The 26,493-nt window shown below is 42.6% G+C and overlaps 1 protein-coding gene across 1 annotated transcript; it reads left to right on the top strand.

Moving 5' to 3' along the window:
• The first annotated feature begins 1,236 nt into the window (after positions 1-1,236).
• Arg2 (arginase 2) lies at positions 1,237-26,477 on the top strand. The gene is made up of 8 exons (XM_027418372.2): positions 1,237-1,347; positions 2,179-2,251; positions 17,279-17,456; positions 19,587-19,746; positions 20,658-20,752; positions 20,887-20,991; positions 21,852-21,988; positions 26,064-26,477. Exons 1-8 carry the CDS (start codon positions 1,237-1,239, stop codon positions 26,267-26,269), a joined length of 1,065 nt encoding a protein of 354 aa, XP_027274173.2. The 3' UTR covers positions 26,270-26,477.
• The last annotated feature ends 16 nt before the right edge of the window (positions 26,478-26,493 follow it).

Below are 26,493 nucleotides of genomic sequence, written 5' to 3'. Positions count from 1 at the left end.
TTGCCACTGTGTGAAACATTAAATATGTCTATTCTACCAAACACTGCAAATTTGTGTTTACAGCAAAGAATTCAAATCCTTTTATCTCCCCTACCTTGCAGTGTCTGTGGAGGCAAGAAGCATCTGATTCCCCAGAAGCTGGAAATGAAGGCTGAGGACAAAATTCCGAAATCAGGTCCTCTGCAAGAGCAGTGTGTGCCCTTAACTGCAGAGCCCAACAAATAATTTTACTATTAAAGCCACGAGTAGCTGTTTGGTATTTTCGGGCTTGTTTTAGCCTCCTTTTAGTTTAGAATGGTCCAAATGTGTTGGTATTGTTGACCTTTAATAACCAGCGCTCTCACTAATCATGTAAAGAATTGAAAACGGGGGCTGGAGAGGCAGATCAGCAGGTGAGAGCACTTGTTGCTTTTGTAAAGTATTTGGGTTTGATTCCCAGCACCCACATGGTGTCTTAGAGCAGTCTGTAACTCCAGTTCCAGCAAATCCAATATCCACTTCTCACCTCCCCGGGCACATGCACGTATATGGTGTACAAACACACATACGAGCCAAACACTCATACATATAAAAAAAAATGAAAAAAAAGATTTGTCTTAAAACAATTTAAAACACCTAAAAAGTAGTTGCTTGGTAAATCCTAACTTCCCCATCAGGAATATCTGAAGTAGATGATGAGTCTTTACTAAGAAGCCAGACCCAGGGGATTCTGCTCTGAGTCGGAAAGCTGCAGATGGAGTCTGGCTTGGTGGGCTGGCAGATGACGCTGGGTGAGGCCAGACCATGGCCAGCGCCAACTCTGCAGCCGAGATAGCAGCGACTGTGGCAGATACATGTGTGTGAAGAAATCTAGAGATCATGTGTCGAGTTCTCGTGTTTCACCGAGGTCTCCATCCTGGCGAGGACCTCCACTTCCCGGGAAACTACACACCTGCCACTCTGACCAACGCCTAGTTGGATCGGGTCCTCGAAGCTTAAGCATCTGGGGAGCGTCCAGGGGAAGAGGATACGCCCACTTTGGTGAATCAACAGAGGGCGTGTCCCAAGCCCTGGAGAGAAGTGGTCCTTCAAGAAGGTGCGCCGGGGGCTGGTCGGGGGCGTGCCCAAGCGATGCTGACATCACAGGGCGGGGCTCTCGCCTAGCAAGGCAGTGAAGCTGAGGGGGTGGCGGAGCTCACTCGAGATCCAGAGTCTCACAGAACAGCTTCTCTTATGGTGAGCCCCTCCCTGCCAATCATGTTCCTGAGGGGCAGCGTCTCGAGTCTCCTCCGCGCGCAGGTGCATTGCGTCCTGACGAGATCTGCCCACTCTGTGGCTGTGGTCGGAGCCCCTTTCTCTCAGGGACAGGTGAGAACTGGGACCCGAGCTGGCGGGACAGGGAGCACAGAGAGAGTGGCGTGGGACCCGGGTGGTTGGGGGCGCGAGAATGAGGAGAAACGCCGCGGGGGATGGGGGGCACTCGCGGGTTCCCGCGGCTCGCACCGGGCGCACTTGGAATTTTCCCTGACCCAGATGAAGATGACGGACGGATGGAAAGCAAGGGGTGAAGGAGGGCAGTGGGCGTCGAGAGGCCGGGCTTCTGCGTGCCCCCTACCCCGATCCGTATTTCCAGCTTGGAGTGGTTAAGGGAGAGAAGAGGACTCCTCGGTGTGCTGGAGAAGGCAAAACCGGGTCGTTGGAAAATTGTCCAGGAGGTTAGAGACTGCGACCGGGGTGATTAAGGAAAGCTTCAAGATCTATTTTTGCCCCAAGAGCATTAACCTGGAAAGAAATCAATGCTGGCCTCACCAGCTACGGGAGGACCCCAGGTGCTTTGTTCTGTCTTCAATGAAAGAAACCTGCTGTCGGGGAGGGCAGGGCGAGCTCACGGATGAGAAAGCCCAGCCAGTAACACAGTCCCAGCCACCGGATCATAGCTTCACTAAACGCCTTCCCAATCTGGGACTCCTCTGGTCAGGCTCTCAGTGAGAGACTCAGAAGGTTGATTTGTTTTCAACAATGGAATTTTCCCTCCTCCATCCATTAAGCATTTAATGAAATGACTAGATCTCTACGGTGGAAGTTTTGATACTGTGGCAGGTTTGCAGAGTTTTTTAGGAGCTCATTGTAGCATGTCTAAGTGTTTCTGCCCCTTTTCTCAACCTTTCCTTGTGTCTGTGTACTTTGTGTGATTCACAGAAAAAGAAAGGAGTGGAATATGGTCCAGCTGCCGTTAGAGAAGCTGGCTTGCTGAAGAGGCTTTCCATATTGGGTAAGTGGATTTGCAATGTTCAGGAATGGAAACAGACCTGTTTAGAATTGTATCTCTTATATCCTGGCTGTGAGGTATCAGCTTCACACATATAAGTGTTTGTACCATCTGATATCCTTTGGATTCCTTCTGCAGAGAAAGATCAGGGAGTCTTCAGGGGAAGTTGCAAATATTGTAGTGAATGGGGCAGAACAAAGTAGGGCCTGGAACAGCCATCCGTGAACGCCACAGATGCTGCTAACTGGCTCCAGCTTTAACTGCAGTTAGCCTTTCCCCCTGTAACACGGTGGCTTTCCTAACTCAGTCTTGAGATGCTTCTGAGTCATCAGTGTCACGTGTTGCCTCTCTCCAAATCATTTCCACTCTGGGGTTAACAGACTTGTATTATTGTAATCAGGACATAGAAGGGTTTCTCAAAACTACCTAATTATGAAATCACTTGGCTGCCTTGTTAAAAACACTTCCTAAACTCCTCCATGGAAGAGTTCTGACTCCTTAGATCTGAGGCAGGGCTAGATAGATCTGTGCATTTGTATAGGCCTCCTTGTAGTCAGATTTGCAAGTTTCTGGCTTGCAATTAAGGTAGAATTTAGACTTTTAGGACCAGAAGTAAAGCTAACCCGAAGATCTACACCATGTCTACACTAACGGAGGTCTGTTAGCACCCAAGGCACCAAATTTTAATACCTGTGGGGTATCTAACCCAAATATTTCTGGCTTGTCTTCCATTGTCATTAGGGCCATTCACATATCTTTTCTGGTGCTGTTAATACAAAATGTACAGCCAATAGAGAGATTTGGCAATGGGAATGCAGAATCTGGGTGAATCATCTTTGTCCACTCTTCCTGTGAAACAGTTGCTGATTGTGAGGTCATTCCAAGGGCCACTCATCTTCCAAAATTGGGAATAATGAAATCACCCAATGTGTCCCTTTTATGTGGGACCACAGTAGGGAACCAAAGACAGTTGAAAGTAAAGAAAACCACCAAAGTCAAGTTGGTGAACCAGTAAATTCATTAGGCTGACTTCCAGGAGGATGGGTGAGGGGTTACTTACAGGGACATAAGGACTCAAAGGCCGCTACATTATTGAGAGCCCACCCTAGTTTGAATATCAAAATAACTGTAATCACTTGTATACTTTCTAATTATCAAGGGTCAAATTTTAAAGCCGAGAAGGCCTTTGACAAGGTAGAGATTTGAGATGTCTTTGAATGGACTTGAGTAACTAGATTATGGGTGATTTGTGAAATAAAAAATAAGATAGCAAGAAAAGCAGATTTTTGTTGTTGTTGTTGGAGGCATGGTCTCTCTATGTATCCCTGGCTGTCCTAGAACTTGCTATATAGACCAAGCTGGTTTTGAACTTGAAGAGATGCACCTGCCTCTCCCTCCAGGGTGCTGGGATTTAAAGTGGGTGCCGCCATGCCTGGCAGAAAAAGATTTGAAGATAAGTGTGGTTTGGAACACAATGGGTGTTTTCAAAAGGAAGATGAGGTGCTGGAACAAAGGTGGAGAAGCAAGCATGGTTTTCTAGAGGAAGATCATAGTTGGGGCGGAGCTGTCAGAATGGAGGGGGGTTGAAGAAATGTCTCAAATGAAGAACACGTGCTGCTTTTGTAGAGCAGGTTTGGTTACCAGAACCCGCTATGGCTGCTCACAGCTGTCTAACTGCAGGGGGTCTGATGCCCTCTTCTGATCTCCATGTGACCAGGCATGCATAAGGTGCATATGCGTGTGAGCGACTAGGACTCCCGTGGTGGGTAGACTGATAAAGAGCCATGAGAATTTCAAGACTTCTTCCTCACCCTCCTGAGACAAAAGCCTGGCAGCTTAAAATGAAGAGCTTGTAGGCTTCTGACTCCTACCAGCAGGCCCCTGCTGATGGACTGGCTCAGCAAGTTCAAAGCCAGAACGTGTTATATGACAGTTGTGTGCCAATCAACCACAAAAACCAACCAGTTCTTAGAGACTTAACCCCTAGGCCTCAAGAAGAGACTGGATTTTTCCATCTTTGCGGAGGGTCTTTTTCTCTGTGTGGCTGTTAACGTGTATGTTTCCTCACCCCCAATAACCATCTTTCTTCAGCCTGGGATTCTGTCTGTTCTGTTTGCTGTGTTTGAGATTGCTCTGCTGTAATCCTGTTGCATTCAGATTTCCCCTGCCTCTTAATGCTTTAACTGGCAGAAAACAAACCCAATCAAGACCCCTGGGCTGTATCACCTACAAACACACATGCAGGTAAAAACTCATTCACAAAATGTGATTAGTCACCTGAGTCTGCCATAATGAACAAACGCCAGAGACACATCATTTGTGTGTTTTCGGGTCTCCCAGGAAGGGACCTAAGAAAAGCCAATCAAGGGAGAGAGAGAGAGTGAAGTGTTGACCTAAGGAGTACGTTTGGGAAATAAAGCAAGCAGCTGTGCGATAAGAAGTCTAGCAGAATAAAGAATGGCAGATCCCCAGCATGAGCAGGAAAGTTTCAGTGCAATGGTGGGAGGGAGCCAGGCTGAGCCATCTCTGTCATAAAGTTCAGCGTGTGCCTCCTGGTGGTCTCTTAACCACTGAAAGCAAATGCAGACGCTGACTTCACAGATATCTCTTCTCATACTTAAGATCTCTGTTTAAGTGACTACCGAGGGCTATCGGCTGTTCTCGAATTAGTAGACCAGATTCCTCTTCTGCCGAAAAAGTGCCGAGTGGATTCAAGAAGAAATGCCTTAAGAAAAAGAATGTGAGCTTTGTGATGAGGGACCAGAAAATTCCCAGGTGGCTTCTTGAATTCCAGCACCCGCGGCTGGCTAACACTGCTGAGTACTTTTATACAGCAGCAGCCTTAGTAATTGTGGCCCCTTCACTATCATAACTGAGTCACATTACTGTAATTACAAAGTGAGACTTCAAAGTGTTCATTTCGGCTTGTTGCTACCTCTAAGCACAGAACGTTCCTTCTACTTGTGATGACAAAAGGGGCGATTCCCGTGGTGGTCAGAGCTTAAGTAGACTTGGAACAGATGGACGGACGCCTCTGAGCCTTGACAGAGCAGTACCTCTTTCTCTCTCAGGTTCTTCAGTTTGCACCTTCTGCCTTGTTTTCATTGCAACTAAAGCTGTGGCCACTTGACCTGGGTTCCGCCAAGGAAAGCATGCATAGCAAATTTTGATTTGGAATTCCAGAAGGGACTGTGACAGTGCCTTCGTTGTGACATTCTGTATCGTGGGTGTCATTGGACTTTTTTTTTTTAAGTTGGTGTCTTACTATCTGACCCTGGGTGGCCTGGAACTCCAGGTGACCTCAAACTTGCAGAAATCCTTCTGCCTTTGCCTCCCTAGTCCTAGGGTTACAGGTCTGTGACACCAGGCCTGGCTTCAGATTTAAATTCTTAACCATTCTCTTTAATGATTTCTGGGCAAGTCTCAAAACTAATTTGTTTTTCTGCTCAGGCAGGTTTCTGTTCTTGGCAGCTTAAAGCCCCCTAACCAGTAAGCTAGTTCATCCTTATAAGAAAGATTGCTGTGGGGGCTTTTTTTTTTTAATAAATTTTTGATCTTCTGGCCCCACCCACTTACACAATCTTTTTGTGAGTCAGTCCAGTGTACTAGTTTGGTTTCTGTGGCCTTTCATCTTAGACTGTATCTTAATTCTTTTGTAGTTCAGCAACTTCCTGTTCTGGTAGGCGCTTTGATTTCTGAATTGTCACATTCCTTACTATAACTTCTGGAAACAGCAGTCTGAAGTCTTGATTTGCTTACAGATATCTTCCAAGTTCTCAATAATACCTATTGTGACTTGGATTTTTTTTTTTCATTCTGTTTTTAGTGTGGTGGTTATAGAATTATATAGCCATTAAAACACACTGAACTTAAAATGTGAATTAAGTATGCCTCAAATCTGTTTTGAAATTTCTTTTTGGTTCTGTCTCTTCTTTCCTCCCTCCTTCCTGTTCTCTCCGTAGCTATCACTATGTATCCCAATCTGACCTCAAGCTCACAATCTTCCTGCCTTAGCATCCTGAGTTAGGAATTACAGGCATGTGATACTGTGTGTCTAGCTTAGGTTTATTTTTCTTAAGAGCACCTTTTAGGTGCTAAAATTATAATGAGCTGGGCATGGGGGTGGTGGTGCATGCTTTTAACTCGGAGGCAGAGGTGGGCAGATCTGAGTTTGAGGGCTAGCTGGTGAGAGCCTGTCTCAAAATAACAACAACAAAAAGATGATGAGCGTACTCATTAACTGATTAATGTGTGTGCAGAGTTGTAATGTATTTGCATATTTGAGTTAGAGTGTTGCTAAATTCTAGATGCTAGACCTAACCCTAGTAAACAAACAAGTTTCTGTTAACAGTGCTAGGGTGAGGTGTGATTGGAATTGTAAAACCGAGGGAAATATATCAGTGGCTGTGAGCATTGATAGAGTAAGGAGAAGCCAGGGATGGGGAAGCATAAGATAAGAGGCTTCGATGGGCAAATCTAGGAAAACGTTATTTCAGGCAGAGAGAACAGTATGTACAAAGACCCTGAGGCAGATCTAGAATATTAATGGAACAGAACACATTCCACAGCCCTAATCAAGATTGCTGTGTTCAAAGGGGTGTCCCTTCTACTTCAGTGTTTTAACATCATCACACAGTTCCCAGGAAATTGTCATTGTTTGACAATTCCAGTAGTTTCTTAGAATGCTCTGTTTAAAGAATGCTTTTCTTTCCTTGAGTGACACAAGTCTATAGGGAAAAGAATAGTCTTTTATAAATGGTGTCAAGACAACTGGATACCCGGGTACCAAAAATAACTTTTAAAAAAGGACTCCCCCCCACCCCCATAGCATTTATCAAAATTCCTAATTAGCTCAGGCTGGAGAGATGGCTCAGTGGTTAAGACTGCTGGCTGTTCTTACAGAGGACTGGGGTTTGGTTCCCAGCACCCACATGCGTCTCCATATTGTAGTTCCAATTCCAGGAGGTGAAACACACTCTTCAGACATCTAAGGGCACCAGGCATGTACATAGTTCATACATATACATACACACATACATTCTGGCACTCACACGTGCACATAAAATAAAAATAAATAAGACTTTAAAACTTTTTTTAAACTTGGCATGTACCAAAGTTCTAAATGTAAAGTTATTAAGCTGAAAAAAGAAACCGTAAGTGTGATTTTTTGTGAATTTGGGTCAGATTGTAGTTTCTTAGCTATCTTACCTAATCACCAAAGTCACATATAACAAAAATAAGAATAGAAAAATCAAAACTGTGAATCTTGAAGACATGTTGTGGAAGAAGGTTATATGTTAAAGGCCATCTATTTGGTTCCTTAATTGTGAAATGTCTAGAGAGGGCAGATCTTTGGAGGAAATGGCTTGGTGGTTCCTGAGGGCTGAGGAAATAAGGAATGACTGGAAATGGGTTTAGGGGTTAGGGAGGAAGGGAACTGAAGCTGTCTTCGAATTAGATAGTATTGTCAATTTTACAACTTGGTGAGTATATTAAAAACCACTGAATCGTAAATTCTAAGAATGAATTTCATGGATTATAAATTATATCTCTAACAAACTGTATAGATTGTGACTGGAAAGGAAATAGGGGACCTGCATGTTTTCTTTTTCTTTCTTTCTTTCTTTTTTTTTATTAGTTCTAGTTAGGGAACAAGCTTATTTCAAGTCCCTTCTCCCTCCCCTCACCCCCAAACTCCCACCCCCCACCCCATCCACCCACCACTCCCCAGGCAGGGTAGGGCCCTCAACGGGGGCTCTGCAAAGTCCACCAAGTCTTCCTATGCTGGTCCTGGGCCCTTCCCCATATGTCCAGAGCCAGAGTGTAACCCTTCATATGGGATGGGCTCTCAAAGTCCCTTCTTGCACCAGGGAAAAATACTAATCCACCACTGCATGTTTTCTTACATGGCATTTGCTTTACAAATGCTGTAAAATATATTTTATGTAGACTTTACAAATCTAGTTTTTTGGGGAAAATCTACATTGGAAGAAAATTAATGTCTTTAGGATGCTGTTTGAAACACTGGCATATCTTTGGGACAAAAATTGGTTGCTAGGTTGCATCAGTAGCGAATAGCAAATATCAGAATTTGCTATCACTGGAGGGAGCAGAGCGGTGTGCAGTCACTCTTTTATATAAAAAAGGCAATCTGTATTTGCAGGGAGAAGGAAATAAAAGCAGAGAAACTGTCAAAAAGCAATCAAGCTTAACTTAGTGTACTGGATATGGAAATGGAAGCTAAGTTGTTGAAGTGAGCTGCTTTTTTTTGGTTTTGTTTTGTTTTTTGTTTTTTTGGTTTTTTTTGTTTTTTTCGAGACTGGGTTTCTCTGTATTGCTTTGGAGGTTATCCTGGAACTGGCTCTGTAAACCAGATTGGCCTCGAACTCACAGAGATCTGCCTGCCTCTGTCTCAAAGTGAGCTTCTTTAAAATAGTTTTGCATTTTGCTTTGTCACTAACATCATTTGGTCTTTGGAAGATCAAATGCCAGAAATTGGCTTTACATTTTCTTTGATTGTGTATTGCTTTAAGAGAATACTGGAGACTGGGTGATTTATAATGAATAGAAATTTATTGGCTCTGTGTGGAGGCTGAGGAATCCAGGATTAAGAGACTACGTCTAGTGAGGCCTAAGTTTACTGTCTCCTAATATGGCAGACAGTATCACATGGCAAAAGAAACCAAGAATTGATTTATAGCTTCACACTCTCTTGTAATCAGTATAAGAAGACCCCATGATCTGTCCGTACACACTTCCCATCAAGCCTCATTTCCCACCATGTGTGCATTAGGATTAAGTTTTCAACACATGATCTTGAAGGGGCACATTCAAAACCATAGCAAGAATCTAGCACAAAACCCAAATACTGGACTGGCCTGAGTCATATTGCCCCGTGGGATAGGCCATCTGTCCTAGGGAAATAGGAACTGAGCCTTGAGTTGAGAGAGATCATCTTTTAAGGCTTCCCTACTGCCATTCATACCTTGAATGTTACTATTAGTGATCCATTTCTTTTTTTAAACTTCTGTTCATTTTTGTTTTATGTGTTTTGTCTGCATGTATGTGTACCACATGGGTGCCTGGTGCCCTTGGAAGCCAGAAAGAGGGTATGGGATCCCCTGGAGCTGGAGTTACAGATGGTGCTGGAAATCTAACTTGGGACCTCTGAAAGAGCAGCAAGAACTCTTAACTTTCCAGCCCTTTACAAAACATTTTAGCTGTGTTTGTACACAGTGTGCATATAAAAATCAAAGGACAACTTGTATAGTCTAGCAGGCACAGTGGCGCACACCCATAAACTTAGTCAGTACCCAGGAGGCTCAGGCAGAAGCCATTTTCATTTATACAGTGAGACCTTGTCTCAGAAAATGAAAAACAAAAATACACATGGTCTTCAACACCAACTTCCTCTGAAGGTCCTACTGTACTCTTGTTCACATTTCCCATGGTGACTCCTTATCTATGATCTCAAGCCCTTACCAACTCAGATACAAACTCTAAAGTTCTCCTCATCATCTCCCAAATTAGTTGTAATAACAAGAGCCATTTTTTCCTCTCTCATCAGAGTCTGCATCCAGTTCCTGTATTGGGTAGCTAAGATTACACAACCTGAGGTAGCAGCAACTGAAAAACAATTTCACTTTCAAGTAAACAGTCTGGAGAGAGGTCTGGAACTGGTTTGGTGGCTCTGTCCTCAGGCCTAGATTCTTAATCTGTGCTAATGGCAAGGCCTCTACTTAGTGGCTGTCTACTCATTTCTGGAAGGGAGGCTAGATGAATGAACAAAAGGCAGAAGGGGGAATGTTTCCCTTTCTAAGAAGCCAGGGCAGAATGTTTCTTTCCACATACTTGTTGGCTGGCACTGTTTGTGTGCGCACATCCAGTTTCTAGGAAAGTCTTCTCTATGGATGGAAGGCCAGATGTTAGCCCTCAACCATGCCATTAAGGTCTAGATTAGGGCTTAAACTTCTTCCACTCCTTTTCACCTGAGAAATTTACCAAATTTTAGATATAAAGGTATACAAATCAAACATTTTCTAATAATCATAAATTTGCTTTAAACAACCCCTTAGTATACATATTCTAACATTTATTGAAGACAGTACACTAATCCATACATACACTAATCCATACACTAATGAGAAATCCATACACTAATGAGATGGATGTGTCTAGTTTTACATACAGAATTAAATCTTGAACCAGGTGTGCTGGCTCATGCCTATAAATAACCCTAGTGCTTGAGAGGCTAAGGCAAGAGGATCATTGCAAGTTTGAGGCCATCAAGGGACACTGTGAGTTGATGTTTTTATTCTATAGTCATTGACTTTGAGAATGCTGCTTCACACAAATAGGTAATAATACTAAGTGGAAGAATTATGTTTAGAGTTATTTCAGAGCCCCAAACTCAAACCAAAATTCATGTAATTAGAAAAAAAATTAAATCAATTTTATGTATGTTTTGCTTGCCTGTATGGATTGCATCATGTATGTGTTTGGTACCTGAGGAGGTCAAAAGAGACATCAGATCCCCTAGAACTGGAGTTACAGACCGTTGTGAGCTGCCCTCTGGGTGCTGGAAATCATAGCTAGGTTCATTGCAAGAGCAACAAGTGCTTTTTAACCCCTGAGCCATCTCTCTAGCCCCCATGTAATGACTTTTTTTTTTTTTTAATGAAACTCAAATCAGCAACTCAAACAGCAAGTGTATTTTTACCTTTAAATTATTTCATTTATTGTGTGGCTCTGTGTTAGTTCTTCTCACCCAAAACTGTTTAACAAAATGATGCAGACTTATGATAAACAAGTTTTGGAAAGTCTTAGGTTACAACATCAGTTTCAAAGAAAACGTAAGATGGAGAGAGAAACAACAAAGATGCCTCATGTAACCTGTAATACCCTAGTATGCCCTGTCCTTCCTTGTTACATGGTTAAGCTTATTACCATTTAAACACAACTGGCAGGAAGGGCTTAGAAACTCGCTGTCCTTTGAGATCGTCACTCTTCAATGAAGTCTGGTGACGGAGGGCTGGGACTCTTGCCCCAGTGTATGTGGTTGCAGTTTTAGACCATGAATTTTAAGTCATTATTATTAGCCTCAAACATTTTTTTCTTTTTCTTTTTAAATGTAGCGTCTGAGTATGTAGCCCCAGCTGTCCTGGAATTGTTACATAGACCAGGCTGGCCTCAAACTAGAACTGAAACTCGGAGATCTGCCTGCTTCTGCCTTCTAGGTGCTGGGATTGAAAGCAAGCACCACCATGTCTGGTTCAAATACAAATTGATTGATTAAAATAGGAACCATTACAATCAACACGTTTTTTGCCATGGTGAAGTTTATTCCTGTAGTGTAGAAAATTCCTGCTTTGGGATTTGATGAAGTCCTGGGACGCACTCTCAGCATCCTGCTGGTTGTGTTAAAGGGATGTTTGAAGAAGTGGTACTCTGATGGTGAAAGGTCAGGGGAACATGGTGGATGAGGCAAAACTTCATTGCTCAATTAGCTCAACTTTAGAAGCATTGGCTTTGTGATGTATAGTGAGGCCTTGTTGTTGGGGAGACCTGGGCCCTTCTGTTGAGCAATGTCTGCTGTAGGCATTGCAGTCTGTGGTGTGGTCTCAGGTTTGAATGGGCCTTCCCCATGCCTTTTTTTGTTCCTGCTGTCTTGAACCTGGGGAGACCTGTCCTTAGACACAAAAAAGCAAAGCCCTAGGAGCCACAAGCCAGGGCCCCCGAATCACTACAGAGGAAAGTCTGCTGTTTACCTGGGTGGTACACAGACATGACTGTATTCAAGCTATATTTTGAGTAGTTAGCTGCAGCAACTTGGCCTATTTTAATTCTGTTGTTTTAAAAAAATCTAGGCATTATGCATAAAGAATACAATTGTCAGGTTTGGGAGTAACATGGGAGCCTGTACCATTTTATACTTACTCATTTTTACAAAGAATTTCTATTGCCTAGAAGGGAAGAGGAAAAATACACAGCAAAACAGCATAGGTACAAATTGTACTTGTAGAAGGCCCTTCCTTGACTTCAGCGGTCATTGTCTCCACTCTTTACCTGGTACTTATATTGTGAAAATTAAAGAGTTGAGTTAGGGAGTCAATCATAATAAGTAGTAGGTCACTTAGGGCTTTTCAAGATATAAGCCCCTTCAGAGTCTGCCTCTTAGTTTTTTGCAAACATGAGGCAGAACATCAAGTTCTCATGGACAGACTTGTGTTGACTATGCAAATTATCAAAAATGCATGCAACTGGGCACAATCAGGTTGAGAAATATTCTTTCCAATGTGCACTGTCAAGAAGCCCATGTGGGTGTCTCAGGCACCTGGGAAGGGAGTGGGAAACAGGAAGGCTGTTTGGAGAGAAGGAATCAGTAAAGAGATGGATAATCTGTCTTTTAAATTATTTTATATGTCTGGGTGTTTTGCCTGCATGCCTGGTGTCCACAGAGACCAGAAGAGGGCATCAGATCCTCTGGAACAGAGTTATAGGTAGTTGTGGGCTACCATGTGGGTGCTGGGAATTGAACCAGGGTCTTCTGGAAGGGCAGCCAGTGTTACTAATCACTGAGGTATCTATCCAGTCCTCCAGAGGTGGTAATCTTAGAGTCCACATTGAGTATGTAAGTGAATTTGTTGAATGACCTCCGGCAGTTGGTTAGTGTCAGATCAAATGCAGGACCTTATGCGTGCTAAGCAATCCCCGCCTCCCCCGAGTTACCACCTAGTCCCAGAGCTACACAGTTAATGACCAAAATCCTCTCATGAAATGCAGGCTGTCCTCCCTGGAGTACTGCAGGAAGACTGCCAGGTTCTTTTTAGACCTGGTGCAGCTCCTTTCTTTTAGTGCATGTGAGTAGAACACTGTTTTGTCAGGCTTATCTCAGTTTACACCCTGGTACCCTTGATTGGCTTGAGTGTTCCCTAAGTTCTATTATCTTATCCACTGGGACTTTAATATCCTTGTATTTCTTATTGGTCATTAGATTTCTATGAGTTAAAGGTTTGGCAAGTAGTTCCGAAAGTTAATATTAACATTATTATAACCTTTTGTATTAGTCAGGGTTCTCTAGAGAAACAACTTATAGAATTGACTATACCTCTCTCTCTCTCTCTCTCTCTCTCTCTCACACACACACACACACACACACACACACACACACACACACACACACGGGATTTATTAGAATGGCTTATGGGCTGTGGTCCAGCTAGTCCAACAGCTGTTTTTTTTTTAAGATTTGTTTATTTAATGTACATTGGGATTTTGCCTGTATCTATGTCTGTATGAGAGTGTCAGATCCCTTAGACCTGGAGTTACAGACAGTTGTGAGCTGCCATGTGGGTGCTGGAAATTGAACTTGGGTCCTTTTGGAAGAACAGCCAGTGCTCTTAACTGCTGAGCCATCTCTCCAGCCAGCTGGTTTTCAGGATACACTGGGAATGCTGAGGAAGTAGACTCTCATGCCAGTGAAGGAAAGGGGACTTACTAGCGAGTGTGAGAGCAAGCATGAAGGGCTGGGGGGGGGGCTTTCTTCCATGTATAGGCTGCCAGCAGAAGGTGTGGCCCAGATTAAAGGTGGGTCTTCCCACTTCAGAAGATCTGGATTAAAAGTGTATCTACCCACTTGAAATGACTCAAAAAAAAAAAAAAAAAAAAAACCTTCATAGGTGTGCCTTTAGGATTTTAGTTAATTCCAGATGTAGAGAAGTTGACAACTGATAGCCACCACACCTTTTATAGTGAATATTGTAGTATTATAAAACACCAGGTATGTTCTAGTTTCTTATAACACATTAAGAAACTCGTGCTTGATGTGATGTAAGTAAGTCACTGAGACAAACAAGGAGTTAGAGACACCCCAGAATGGGAATCACTCAAGATCTGTCCAGCTGGTTTAGAGCACTTTACTATTCCAGAGGACCGGAGGTGGGTTCCTAGCATCCACACTGGCTTCACAGCCTCTTGCAATGCCAGCTCTAGGGGATTTTATCCCCTCCTCTAGCCTCAGAGAGTGTCTTTGTGTGCATGTATTCAGGTGACCGGGAATCGGTTTCAGTTGCCCCAGAGCTAGAGTTAGAAGAGGCTGTGAGCTGCCCAGTGTGGGCACTGGGAACAGAACTCCTGTTTCCTAGATCAGCAAGTGCTCTTAGACACCTCACCAGTCACACAAATGTGAAAAATAATTTTTGTCTGTGAATTCTCAAACTATTTTTTACATTAATCTATTGTGTGAGAGTACATATGTGCTGTGGTACATATATAGAGGACAAAAGACAACTTTTGGGAGTTGGTTCTCTCTACCCACCATGTATGTTCTGGAATCAGAGATTAGACTTAGGTTGTCAGGGTTGGGGGACAAGAGCCTTTAGCCTTGCCCAGCTCTCCCCTCAAACTTTTTTATGTGTATGTGTGCCCAAGTATACGTATGTGCACCATATAATAAGCCACCTTGCCCAACCCTCTTAACTTATTTATGTATGTGTGTGTTCAAGTGTACATATATGTACCATGTATGTGCAGGAGCTGGAAGGTGTCAGATCACCTTGAACTGGAGTTATAAATGGTTATGAAGTCACCATGTGGGTGCTGGGAACTAAACACAGGTCCTCTGTATGAGCAGCAAATGCTCTTTACTGCTGAGCCATCTCTCCAGCAGGCCTCTACCCACAAGCCTTTTAAAACAACTGCTTTATTTGGTCATTTTTCTGTTGGTTCTTGAGCTTGTTGGTTATTTTGTCAGTTTGACACAAGCTAGAGTCATCTAGGAATGGGGAATGCCAGTTAAGAATTCTCTCCATTAGATTGGCTTAGAGGCAAGTCTATGGGGGCAGTTTTTCTTTGTCATTTGAGACAGTATCTCTTTATGGAACCCTGGCTGGTCTGGAACTCCCTATGATGGCCAGGTTGATTTGAAATTCGGAGAGATCCACCAGCCTCTGCATCCTAAGTGCTGGGAATAAAGGGGTGTGCCACCATGCCCAGCTGTGGGGCATTTTCTTGAGTGATGATTGATATGGAAGGGCCCAGCTCACTGTGGGTGGTGCCTCCTCTGACAGGTAGTCCTGGGTTGTACATGAGCAAGCCATGGAGAACAAGCTAGCAAGCAGCATCCCTCCATGGTCTCTGCTTTAGTTCCTGTCTCCAGGTTCCAGCGTTGAGTTCCTGCTCTGATGTACTGTGTCCTGAGATGTGTATACCAAATAGACTCCTCCCCTTGGTTAATTTTGGTCATGGTGTTTATCACAACAGACAAGCAAAGGAGAGCAATTCTTAGGGTCTTCAGACTGTTGTCATAGTCATTTTCTACTTGCCTGTGGTTTCTTCTTTCTTTAGTTGACTAGATCTCTTTTGGGACATTTTATAATTATTTCTTAACTGTGCAGTGATCAAAAGGCTCATAAAAACTTAACCAAATTATATCTTTTGAGAGAGGATAAAGTTTTCTGTTTTGCTTCCACTATCCATTTTTGTTGATGACTAAGGTTGGTCTTAATGTTCCAGGTCATTGTTGGCCTTACAATCTTATGTTTTGAGTTAATGCTTCTCATTTTTACATTCCCTCCAGGTTGTGCATTAGGATGAGTTGGGTTCAAGAGGAAAGCTCCTAAACTGTCCAGTTTAAATTCATGATGACTCCGCACTGGTCATAATCCAAATCTTTAACCAGCCTCTGCAAATGTTAAGATGAATGACTTTCCCAATACCCCAGAGGCAGAGGCAGAGGCAGGTAGATCTCTTGAGTTTAAGGCCAGTGTGGTTTACATAATGAGTTCCAGGCCAGGGATATACAGTGAGATCTGTCTCAACAAAACAAAAACAGTAACAACAAACAAAGACATTTCCAGGTGCCTTAGCTATACATTTTGATTTTGGCACTTAACAGGTATGTGACTGTGGACAGGTTCCTTATTTGATGTCTCTTCATCTATGCACTAGGCTTTATTATAGTTGTCTCAATATTTTGTCTGAAATAAATTTATATTAAGCAGCTAGAACAGGACCTGAGTCCCATAAGTAACGAATAAGTGTTAGATTATTTTTCTCTTTATGTCCCCTGATTTTTTATTTATTATTATTATTATTATTATTATTATTATTATTATTATTAGATAAGTCTTTTAGCCTTGGCTTGCCTTGACCTTGTTTATGTAACCATGGTGACAACTTCTGAGCCTCCTGCCATCACTTTCCAAGTACAGAGGAGTGCCACCACGTGCAAAGGGGTCTTGAACATGCTAGGCAATACTCTATCACTGTACATTCCCAGTTCCTGACTTAAGACATTTAGTATTATATATATATATTATATCTGTATATATATTATATATAATATATATCTGTATATATTATATATCTATATATCTATATCTATATATCTATATCTATAGATATATATTTATGGAACACATATATATATATATATATATATGTGCTCTGGTGTCTGAAGAAGACAGGAGAGGGCACTAGATCTCCTGGAGCTGTAGTTATAGGCAGCTGATGTAAGTACTGCCTCAGGTCCTCTGGAAGAGCAGAAAGTGCTCTTAACTGCTGAGCCATCTTTCCAGCCTCAGCTCCTGATCTTTTATTCTAGAAAAAGTAATTGAGAATTTGTTTTCTTGCAGTGCCAAGGATCAAACCAATGACTTGAGAATTTCTAAACATGTATTTTTGTCCTAAATTAACAGTGCTTAATTTTCTTTATAGCCTGATGGGTTTTCATTTTAATTCCACTTTGTAACTGAGATGTGAGGTCTATTTGCTTTCTACCTATCCAGTGATTCTTAGGTTAATAATGGCTCTGGATTTCACTGTCCAACGTGCAGCTTCTAGAAATGGTGTTCATAAGGGGGCCTATTTCAAAGGATTGGGCTAACCTTGTCAGCCAGGTGACATTAGGAATTGTTCTTTGACAAAATGAGGATGGTATGCCACAATTTTTGTCTCCGGTAACTACTCGTAGCCCAGGTCAATAGAAGTTGGACTGGCACCAACAGTTCATTTTGTTGCTCTTTGTTTTAGGATGCCAACTAAAAGACTTTGGAGATTTGAGTTTTACTAAAGTCCCCAAAGATGATCCGTACAATAATCTGGTAGTGTATCCTCGATCAGTGGGCCTTGCCAACCAGGAACTGGCTGAGGTGGTTAGTAGAGCTGTGTCAGATGGTTACAGCTGTGTCACCGTAGGAGGAGACCACAGGTAAGCTGGGAGCAAGGGTGCTTCGTGATTAGTTTCTTTATTTCAGTGTCCTTACTTGGAGAAAAATACATGACAGACAAGACCATGCATGCTCAACACAGTATGTGTAGAGATAAACTAAGCAAGGTTCTTGAGAAACTGAACTGTTTTGGAGGTAGGATCCATCCACAGACTGAATTTACAGGTTTTTATAAGCATTTTTTCGATTACATTTGTTAGTGATCCTTCCTTGGGATGCTAATACATTCTCTGGATAATACACAGTCAGTCCTTTCAACCTTTCTTAGTGAATTGTGTTTCAAAGTATGAGAATGCTCAACTGGGATCTATTAGGACTAGATAAAATAAATACATGTTAAATGAAAAACTGAAAAGTACTACAGAATTTCAGAGGTGGGAGAGGTCACCAGGAGTGTGGTATGAGCTGAGCAGTGAAAGTGGAAGGAGGGACCGCAGTACTGGCATTGAGCATTTACTGCTACTTTCAGTTAGTCAGTCCTCCTAATAATGCCATCAGGGAGATACGGCTTTATCTCATTTATTGCTAGAAGCTCTATGGGACAGAGGTTAGATAACTTGCTCTAGGAAGTAGCAGAGCTGGCATCTAGATCCACTGTTTCTCTTTTTGATTCAGCCTGGCAATTTTCCCTGAGGTGTTCAGAGGACTTTCTAGATCACTATCAGAAGTTAAACCTTTGCTCCAGCTACAGAAGCAAGTAGATTCCTCTTCGGGAATAAAAATTCAGGCAGGATAAGAAATGGGTGAGACTTGGGTTCCCTAGAGATGACTGGGCATTCAGCGGAATCAACCAGAGCAGAGGGCAGGTCTCTTGCCTCCTACCTGTCCCATCTCTGAATGGTTCATTTTGTTTCCCGCCCCCCCTTTGGAGTGAAGTATCACTGGAGACCTTATCAGTGTGATAGCCACAGCCTTTAGTTTTTCTTTTTGTCTATAGCTGTATAGACTGCCACCAGGTTATTTCCAGTTCAAAGCTAAAAGTTGCCAGAGTTTTAGAGTCTGTTAAATTCTAGCAGGAGGGAATAAATGTATAATTTGAATGACTTTTATTCTGTGGTGTACGTGAGCTCAGTGGAGGTTGCCTTGTAAATTTAATGTCTAACAGCCCCACTTTCCAGGTTTTAAGAAGTGTTACATACAAGCCTATACAGCTGATTGTGTGTGTTGTGCTGGGAAACAAACTCAGGGCTTCACACATACTAAGGCAAATGCAGAGTCACTTAGCTAACCTGCAAGTCTGCTTCCTAAATTTTTGGGGGGGCGGGGAAAGGGTTTCGAGATGGGGTTTCTTTGTGGCTTTGGAGGCTGTCCTGGAACTAGCTCTTTGAGCCCAGCCTGGTCTACAACTCACAGAGGTCCACCTGCCTCTGCCTCCCGAGTGCTGGGATTAAAGGTGTGCGCCACCACCACCCGGCTGCTTCCTAATTTTTAGCTTTAAAAAAGTTAATGTGAGTTGGTTGTAGTGGCATATACCTGTAGCCCCAGCTACCTGGGAAGCTGAAGTAGGAAGACCGCATGAAGTCCTTGGACACCAGCCTAGGCAACATGCAAGACCCCATCTCGACCGGACAATAAAACTCCTTTAATGTTTCAGATTCTTTGGAAGTTAGAATGAAAGGTATTAAGCAGCTTTTCTACAAATTGTCACAGACAAGACCCCATTGCTTAACTAAATTGCATTCACCGGACAAATATTAGTATTTGAGCTCCTTTTCTGGGTTAGCACTAATGGACAGATTAACCTGGGTCTGGGGAGCAAGTCTCACTGCAGGACAGCCAATCACCAGCATTCTTTTTTTTAATGGGTTTGGGTGTTTTGCCTGCCTGTGCACCACGTGAGTATAGTGCCCCCAGAGGCTGGAAGAGGGTTTGGATCCCCTGGGACTGGGCACTGACATGTAAAGCTTCATCTTTCTTTGGTCTAATCCACTTAAAAGTTAATCTTTGAGAAGTACAACTGAGGGACTTTTGTCTCATTGGAACCCAGCCTCAGGCCAGACCCTGACTTTGCCCTGAGGACAGAGTGTAAGCAGTGTTGGCTGAGGTTATCTGTTACTAGGCATGTTTGCCAAGCAGAAAGCCTTGAAGATTATTATATTTGTTCTTTGCAGCCTGGCAATAGGTACCATTAGTGGCCACGCCCGGCACCGCCCAGATCTCTGTGTCATCTGGGTTGATGCTCATGCTGACATCAATACACCCCTCACCACTGTATCTGGAAATATCCATGGACAGCCACTTTCCTTTCTTGTCAGAGAACTACAGGACAAGGTAAGTGGGCCAAAACGAGAAGGTGAATGACTTGCAGGATTATCCCGGGGCTTTGGGAATCTGATTGAGACTTGGATGAAGAATGGACTGAATGTGGCTAAACCAACTCTTCCACTTGTTACTCACATTACTCAGGACCAGGCAGCAGCTGGGTGCTACGGCTACAAAGGCAACTAGGTCTCAGTTCTCAGTGGAGCCCATAATCTGTCAGGAATTCAGTTTGTAGTAGTAAGTGATAACTGCAGTTATCACTGGACACTTCATAGCCAGGGGCTATGTTAGAGGCTCCCACACTCTGAAACACATTGATTTAGAGGCTAAGTGACACTGTGCTTGCCTTTGGGTACAATTCTTCTGAGTTCTTCAAAAGACAGGGGAGTCTATGTGAGGCAGAAAAGATTCTATATCCCTCCCCAGTGGAAGCCAAACTAAGCCAGGACAGATGAAAGAAGCAATCTATAATGAGCAAAGGGGTGGGAAGGACTGACTGACCAGCATATTCCTGCTACCTAGGTAGTTAATGAGAAACCTTATCACCTTAGAAGGCTTTTTTTTTGGGGGGGGGTTGTTTGTTTGTTTTGAGACAGGGTTTCTCTCTGTAACAGTCCTGGCTGTCCTGGAACTCCCTCTGTAGACCAGGCTGGTCTCGAACTCAGAGATCCACCTGCTTCTGTCTCCCAAGTGTGCACCACCTCCACTCAGCAGAAGATTTTTTTTTAACATTCTCAAGAAACCTGTATTTTGCAGCTGCCCCTCTGAAACATTTCCAGTTGGACAGTTTTCTTTCCTAGCTTAAGCATGTTTTGTGTCATTTTAAACATACACAGTGGACAGGAGAGGAAAGTGACAGTATACTCTTAGGATTATATGGCCATTATCTTAGTGAGAGTAAGAATTTCCTCTCTTCACAGGTACCACAACTGCCAGGATTTTCCTGGGTCAAACCTTGTCTCTCTTCCCCAAGTATTGTATACATTGGCCTAAGAGATGTGGACCCTCCAGAACAGTAAGTCGGTAGAAGGGTTAAGCTTTGGGCCAGTCCTGCCTACCTGTCTTAGGTCAATATGAAGGTAAGAGTCCCGAACATATATTTATCAAAACTGCTTTTAAAACTAGTGTCTTTCCTTTTTATCTCACCAGTTTTATTTTAAAGAATTATGACATCCAGTATTTTTCCATGAGAGACATTGATCGACTTGGTATCCAGAAGGTCATGGAACAGACATTTGATCTGCTGATTGGCAAGTAAGTAATGGCGACACATGTCTACTTCTAGGTCCCAGTGGGAGACAGGACAAACTCTGAGAGCAGCACATTAAGCCTGTGTTTTGAACACAGTTACTTCACTTCTTAAATAAAAGCAAAACACAGACATATATATTCAAATAGTTCAGAAAGGCATACTATCAACAAATCATATTCTTCTGGATTTGGGAGGGTTTCCTTTAAGTCATTGACCCATCCTGATTCCCATAAATTTTTTTTGTTCTTGATTTTTGCAAGTATCTTACTATGAGAAGCCTTCATTCATTGTTGCAGTGGTCGCAATTCTTCCTTGCCTCATTACTGCTACATCCGAGGTTCTGTATTAAGCATAAAACTGCATGCTAGTTAGGATCATTTTCTCATCCATCCTTGTTGGATGGTCAAGGTCACTCTCTAAGTTGCTAAGAAGTAAGTCATTTGCTATGAGGATATTGTATGTTTGTTTCAGTCATGGGATATCTGCACTCGTTAGCATTGGAATATAAATTTATTGCAAGCATAAAACTGGGTTGTGTTCAGCTGCAACAACTGTAACTTAGATGAAGCTAAGTTTAATTAGTACATCATGGAAGTGAAGAATTTCTTCTGACAGTTTCTAGTGAGAGGTTCTACTGAATAATGCATTAGAATTTTTTTTTGAGGCATGCAAAATTAAATAACAATATCTTAAAGTACAATATAAGAAATGCATATGCCAATCTGAGTAATTTCCAGGAATAGAAAATCTAGAAACACACTGAATTAACAAAGCACCAGGACTAGAACAAAATCAAGTTGTAGCCAGAGTGAAGACTACAAGCACAACCAATTACATATTCTCTTGTCCTCTTCCTTTCCAGAAGACAGAAGCCAATCCACCTGAGTTTTGATATTGATGCATTTGACCCTAAACTGGCTCCAGCCACAGGAACCCCTGTTGTAGGGGGGTTAACCTATAGAGAAGGAGTCTATATTACTGAAGAAATACATAAAACAGGTATGTCGTAGCCAAATCTGCAGCCTTGACTACATATATGAAACATGTCAATTTCTTTCTGCAGGGGATGTTTTTCTGTTACTGCTTTGTTTTTGGTTAAAATTTTATAGCCCCAAATCATATAGCCAGGTTAATAGGGGATATAGATATTTAGAGGCATCTTTGGATCTGGACTGTACCAAAATATGCTAATACTGAACAGGAAATTATGTCACTCACACACTTAGCAGATTTAATATACGAACAGAATACCAAACATGCAGTCCCCGTGTCTAAGCTGTCTAAAGGCAGATTAAGATAAACAAGGCCAGGTCGCTCATTTTCTCTAATTGTAAGGAGTTGCTGATTCACTGGGAGTTGGGATTTGTAGTTAAGCTTGTCACAGTCTTTTGGAGACAAGGTCTCATGTAATCAAGGCGGACTTGAAACTCATGTAGTTGCTGGGGGTGACTCTGAATCACATATCCTGCTTTCACCTCCAGGGTGCTCAGAGTACAGGCATGTGCCAGCCACATGTCCAGCTTTTAAGATGGTCTCTTGAATTAAAAAAAAAAAAATTTGTTTTTAAATATGGTCAACCTCCAGTATCATTTCTCAGGTGCCACCCATCTTGTTTCTTGGCTGTCTTATTTATATGGAATAAGACTGAGTAGGCAAGTTGGCTAGCCAATGAGCTCCAAGATCCACTTGTTTCAGCCTCCCTAACCGAATCACAATCACATGGCATTATGCCTGTTTTTTTTTGTTTTGTTTTGTTTTTATTTTTTGTTTTTTGTTTTTTTAAAAAAAACATAGGCTCCGAGGATTCAGCGCAGGTTCTCACGCTTGTACAACAAACTCTGACTTTTCTCCCCAGTCTCAACTTAAATTGAAGACAGTTTGAGTTATCTTTTTCTTTTTAATCTCCTTCTCCTGGAGCTCGTCGGGAACTTTAATAAGGAGGGTACCTTTAGAAGAGTGACTGGTAAAGGATTAAGGTGAATTCTAGATTATCAAGAGTAACTACCATATGACACAGCTTCACTCATCATTTCATGAAACTGGGAGACAAAAGCAAAGAGAACCCCAAGGCCAGGAATCCTGTTTTGTTTCTATGCAAAATCCCATTTATGTAGGCCTGCCTCTGCATCCCAAGTGCTGGGATTAAAGGTGCACAGCTCACAAGTGACTTTAAAGAACCCTTTAGAAATTACTAATTGTGTGTGTATGTGCACACACATGGAAGTCAGAGGGCAACTTGTAGTCGACTCTCTTCCACATCAGTTCTTTACCCTCTCTGATCCATATCACCAGCCCTATCTGGATGGAACCTTTAACTAGCTAGAAGTGGGGATTGGGGGCTGAAAAGATGGCTCAGAGGTTAAGAGCACGGACTGCTATTCCATAGGTCCTGAGTTCAATTCCCAGAAACCACATGGTGGCTCACAACCACCTTGAATGGGATCTGGTGCCCTCTTCTGGTGTGCAGATATACATGGAAGCAGAATGTTGTATCCATAATAAATAAATAAAATCTTAAAAAAAAAAAAAAAGAAGTGGGGATTGGGCCCTAGAGTCTGCTAGAACCTTAGAGAGAACTGCCTATCAGATCTGACAATAGGAAGACAGACTTATTCTTAGATCCAGAAATATTGGCAGTGATCTTTTAGTTAACAGAAACTTGCAAGTTCAAAACTTCATGTTGCTTCATTCAGGAGGAGTTAATAACAAGCAATAGCAAGTAGTTGTAGTGTTCTCCTTTTGTTTTGTTGACATGACATTGTCAACAAAGAACAATTTGCTTAAACTAATCTGCAGGATGTCAATAGTCTGGAAACATAGGCAATCTACATTTTTTGGATGGTTCAAACCCTCTTTAGGATACTTTAGGATATGCTAGAGATACTAGGCCCAACCAGTGGGAATATGACAGAAAACACTAAGGATACAATTACCTGTGCAGGAAATAATGACAATGCAATGTTAACATCCTAGGTCATTGCAGTTTTGTACAATGTACTAAACTACGCATCATTAAGAATGCAGGAACCAGCCTGGCGTTGGTGGCACACTCCTTTAATCCCAGCACTCGGGGAGGCAGAGGCAGGCGGATCTCTGTGAATTTGAGGCCAGCCTGGTCTCCAGAGCGAGTGCCAGGATAGGCTCCAAAGCTACACAGAGAAACCCTGTCTCGAAGAACCAAAAAAAAGAAAGAATGCAGGAACCACTGTACACTTCGTCATGTAGCATAATGTAAAATAAATAAACCATTAGGTATTAGAATATACTTTGGCTTTATAGCCACCCTAAATATTCTGAAATACTTGTGTTACTGAATTCTAGTTTGTTAGGACCACTTTGTAAGAGGCAGACTAACCCAGAGTAACTGATTAAAAATCTAATCCAGAAGGTACTGGGATTAAAGGCATGCTGGGCAGTGATGGTGCACACCTTTACTCCCAGCACTCAAGAAGCAAAAGCAGGTGGATCTGAGTTTGAGGTCAGTCTAGTGTACAGAGTAAAGTCCAGCATGGTCAGGGCCACACAGAGAAACCCTGTCTTGAGGGGGAACACCTGAAGAGAAGTTGGCCAGGTAAGGGGGAAAAGTGGAATGCAGGTATGGACAGGTTCTTTCCTTTCCCTCAGCTCACTCCAGACAAATGAATAGTGCTGAGGACTTGGACACAAACTCAAACCCTCAGAGAAGGCAACTGGAATCCAGATTGAACCAGTCAACATATGGCTGGATTTTTCTTTAACCAAATGCCAAGGTGCATGGCCAGTCAGACAAGAGACAAAAATGTGTCATAATGTGGAAACCTCTTCTTAGATCTGAGTCATGGAAGTTTGGGCTAGCCTGGAATAGCAAGACCTTGTCTCAGAACAAAGAAAGTTTATAGTAGTGGCATGTGGGTGGTGCTTCAAGAGACACTGATAGTGAAGCTAGGGAGATGGTCAATTGCTAAATCAATTGCTGTACACACATGAACTGAGTTTGGATACCAGAGATAGCACTTGTCTGTAACCCTAATGTTCCTGTTGTAAGATGGAGACATGAGAATCCCCAGAAACTTGAGGGCCAGATATCTTGGCATGTGCAACTAAAGAGACCCCCATCTCAAGGTAGAAAATGAAGACCAACACCCAAGGTTTTCTTCTGACCTCCACATGCATACAGTGGTAGGTGTACACACACACACACACACACACACCTTAACAAAAGGGTAAAAAAGTACTGATGGGGCTGGAATGCAGCTCTGTGGTAAAGTATGTGCTTAGTATGCATATAAGACCCTGGGCTCAATCCATAGCACTGGGTAGGAGAGACAAGGACCAATAAAAACCTGACATAATAATGCTTATTATGGTAGTTGAACAGGTGTAGATTTTATAATTTTCCAGTCCTAATATAGTTGTTTTTAAACTTGTGTCAAGTGGATGAGCTGCAAAGGGATTTACATGTTCTTTTGAGTGAGTGACCTGCCTACATATATGGATGTACATAAACATGACTGATGCCTATGGAGACAGGAAGGTGTTGGATCTTCGGAATTAAGAGCTATAGACACATTTGAGACACCATGTGGGTGCTGGGAACTGAACCTGGGTTTTCAACCAGAGGAGCAAGGGCTTATAACCACTGAGCCATCTTGTCAGACCCTCATGGTTTGAGTCAGGGTGTCTCCATGTAGCTCTAGCTGCCCTGGAACTCACTCTATAGACTAGGCTGGCCTTGAACTCAAGATCTGCCTGCCTCTACCTCCAAAGTACTGGGATTAAAGGCGAGCACCATCACTGCCCAGCTGTTTTGTTGTTTGTTTGTTTGTTTTAAAGTTAATTTGCTTCCATGTTTGTGGGGAGTAAAGGCCAGTGGAGGAACTTGCTGGATTGGCTCTCTTAACATGTGGGACCCAGGGAGCAAACTCAGGTGGTCAGGCTTGTCTGAGAGGCATCTTTACCTACTGAGCCATCTTGCCGACTGCACAGGGCTTTCTGACCGTAGGCAATTTTACTTTTTGCCAGGTGGAACAACCTCAATGAAAGCAGCAGTGAGGGAATTTGCTAAGGTTGTCTTCTCTTACCTTTATTGTTCCAGGGCTGCTGTCAGCTTTGGATCTCGTTGAAGTCAATCCTCAATTGGCCACTTCAGAGGAAGAGGCCAAGGCTACGGCCAGCCTAGCAGTGGACGTGATTGCTTCAAGTTTTGGTCAGACAAGAGAAGGAGGACATATTGTCTATGACCACCTTCCTACTCCTAGTTCACCAGATGAGTCAGAAAATGAAGCACGTGTGAGGATTTAGGAAATACTGTACACTGGCACCTTTCACAATGAATGGCATTCCAGAGTTGCAAGGCATTTAAGTGGACAAACATTAAATGGCTGTCTGGATCAACATTGCCTTAATGAGAACATCTGTGCACTCTCACAATTGTAAAATTTCCTTTCTCTATTTGGTGACCAATACTACTACTGTATATTTGGGTTTTTGTTTTTGTTTTGTTTTTGAAGTTCACAAGATATTAA

Source organism: Cricetulus griseus, chromosome 5 (genome assembly GCF_003668045.3).
Source record: "Cricetulus griseus strain 17A/GY chromosome 5, alternate assembly CriGri-PICRH-1.0, whole genome shotgun sequence".
Classification (NCBI taxonomy): Eukaryota; Metazoa; Chordata; class Mammalia; order Rodentia; family Cricetidae; genus Cricetulus; species Cricetulus griseus.
This window is presented reverse-complemented; position numbering and strand designations above follow the sequence as displayed.

What these genes read in the sequence shown, in the direction of transcription:
- Arg2 (XM_027418372.2), top strand. Translation starts at nt 1,237, where the DNA reads ATGTTCCTGAGGGGCAGCGTCTCGAGTCTCCTCCGCGCGCAGGTGCAT. An exon ending in TCAGAGAACTACAGGACAAG is followed by an intron (nt 19,747 to 20,657) that starts GTAAGTGGGCCA and finishes CTCTCTTCACAG; the next exon opens with GTACCACAACTGCCAGGATT. An exon ending in TGAAGAAATACATAAAACAG is followed by an intron (nt 21,989 to 26,063) that starts GTATGTCGTAGC and finishes TTATTGTTCCAG; the next exon opens with GGCTGCTGTCAGCTTTGGAT.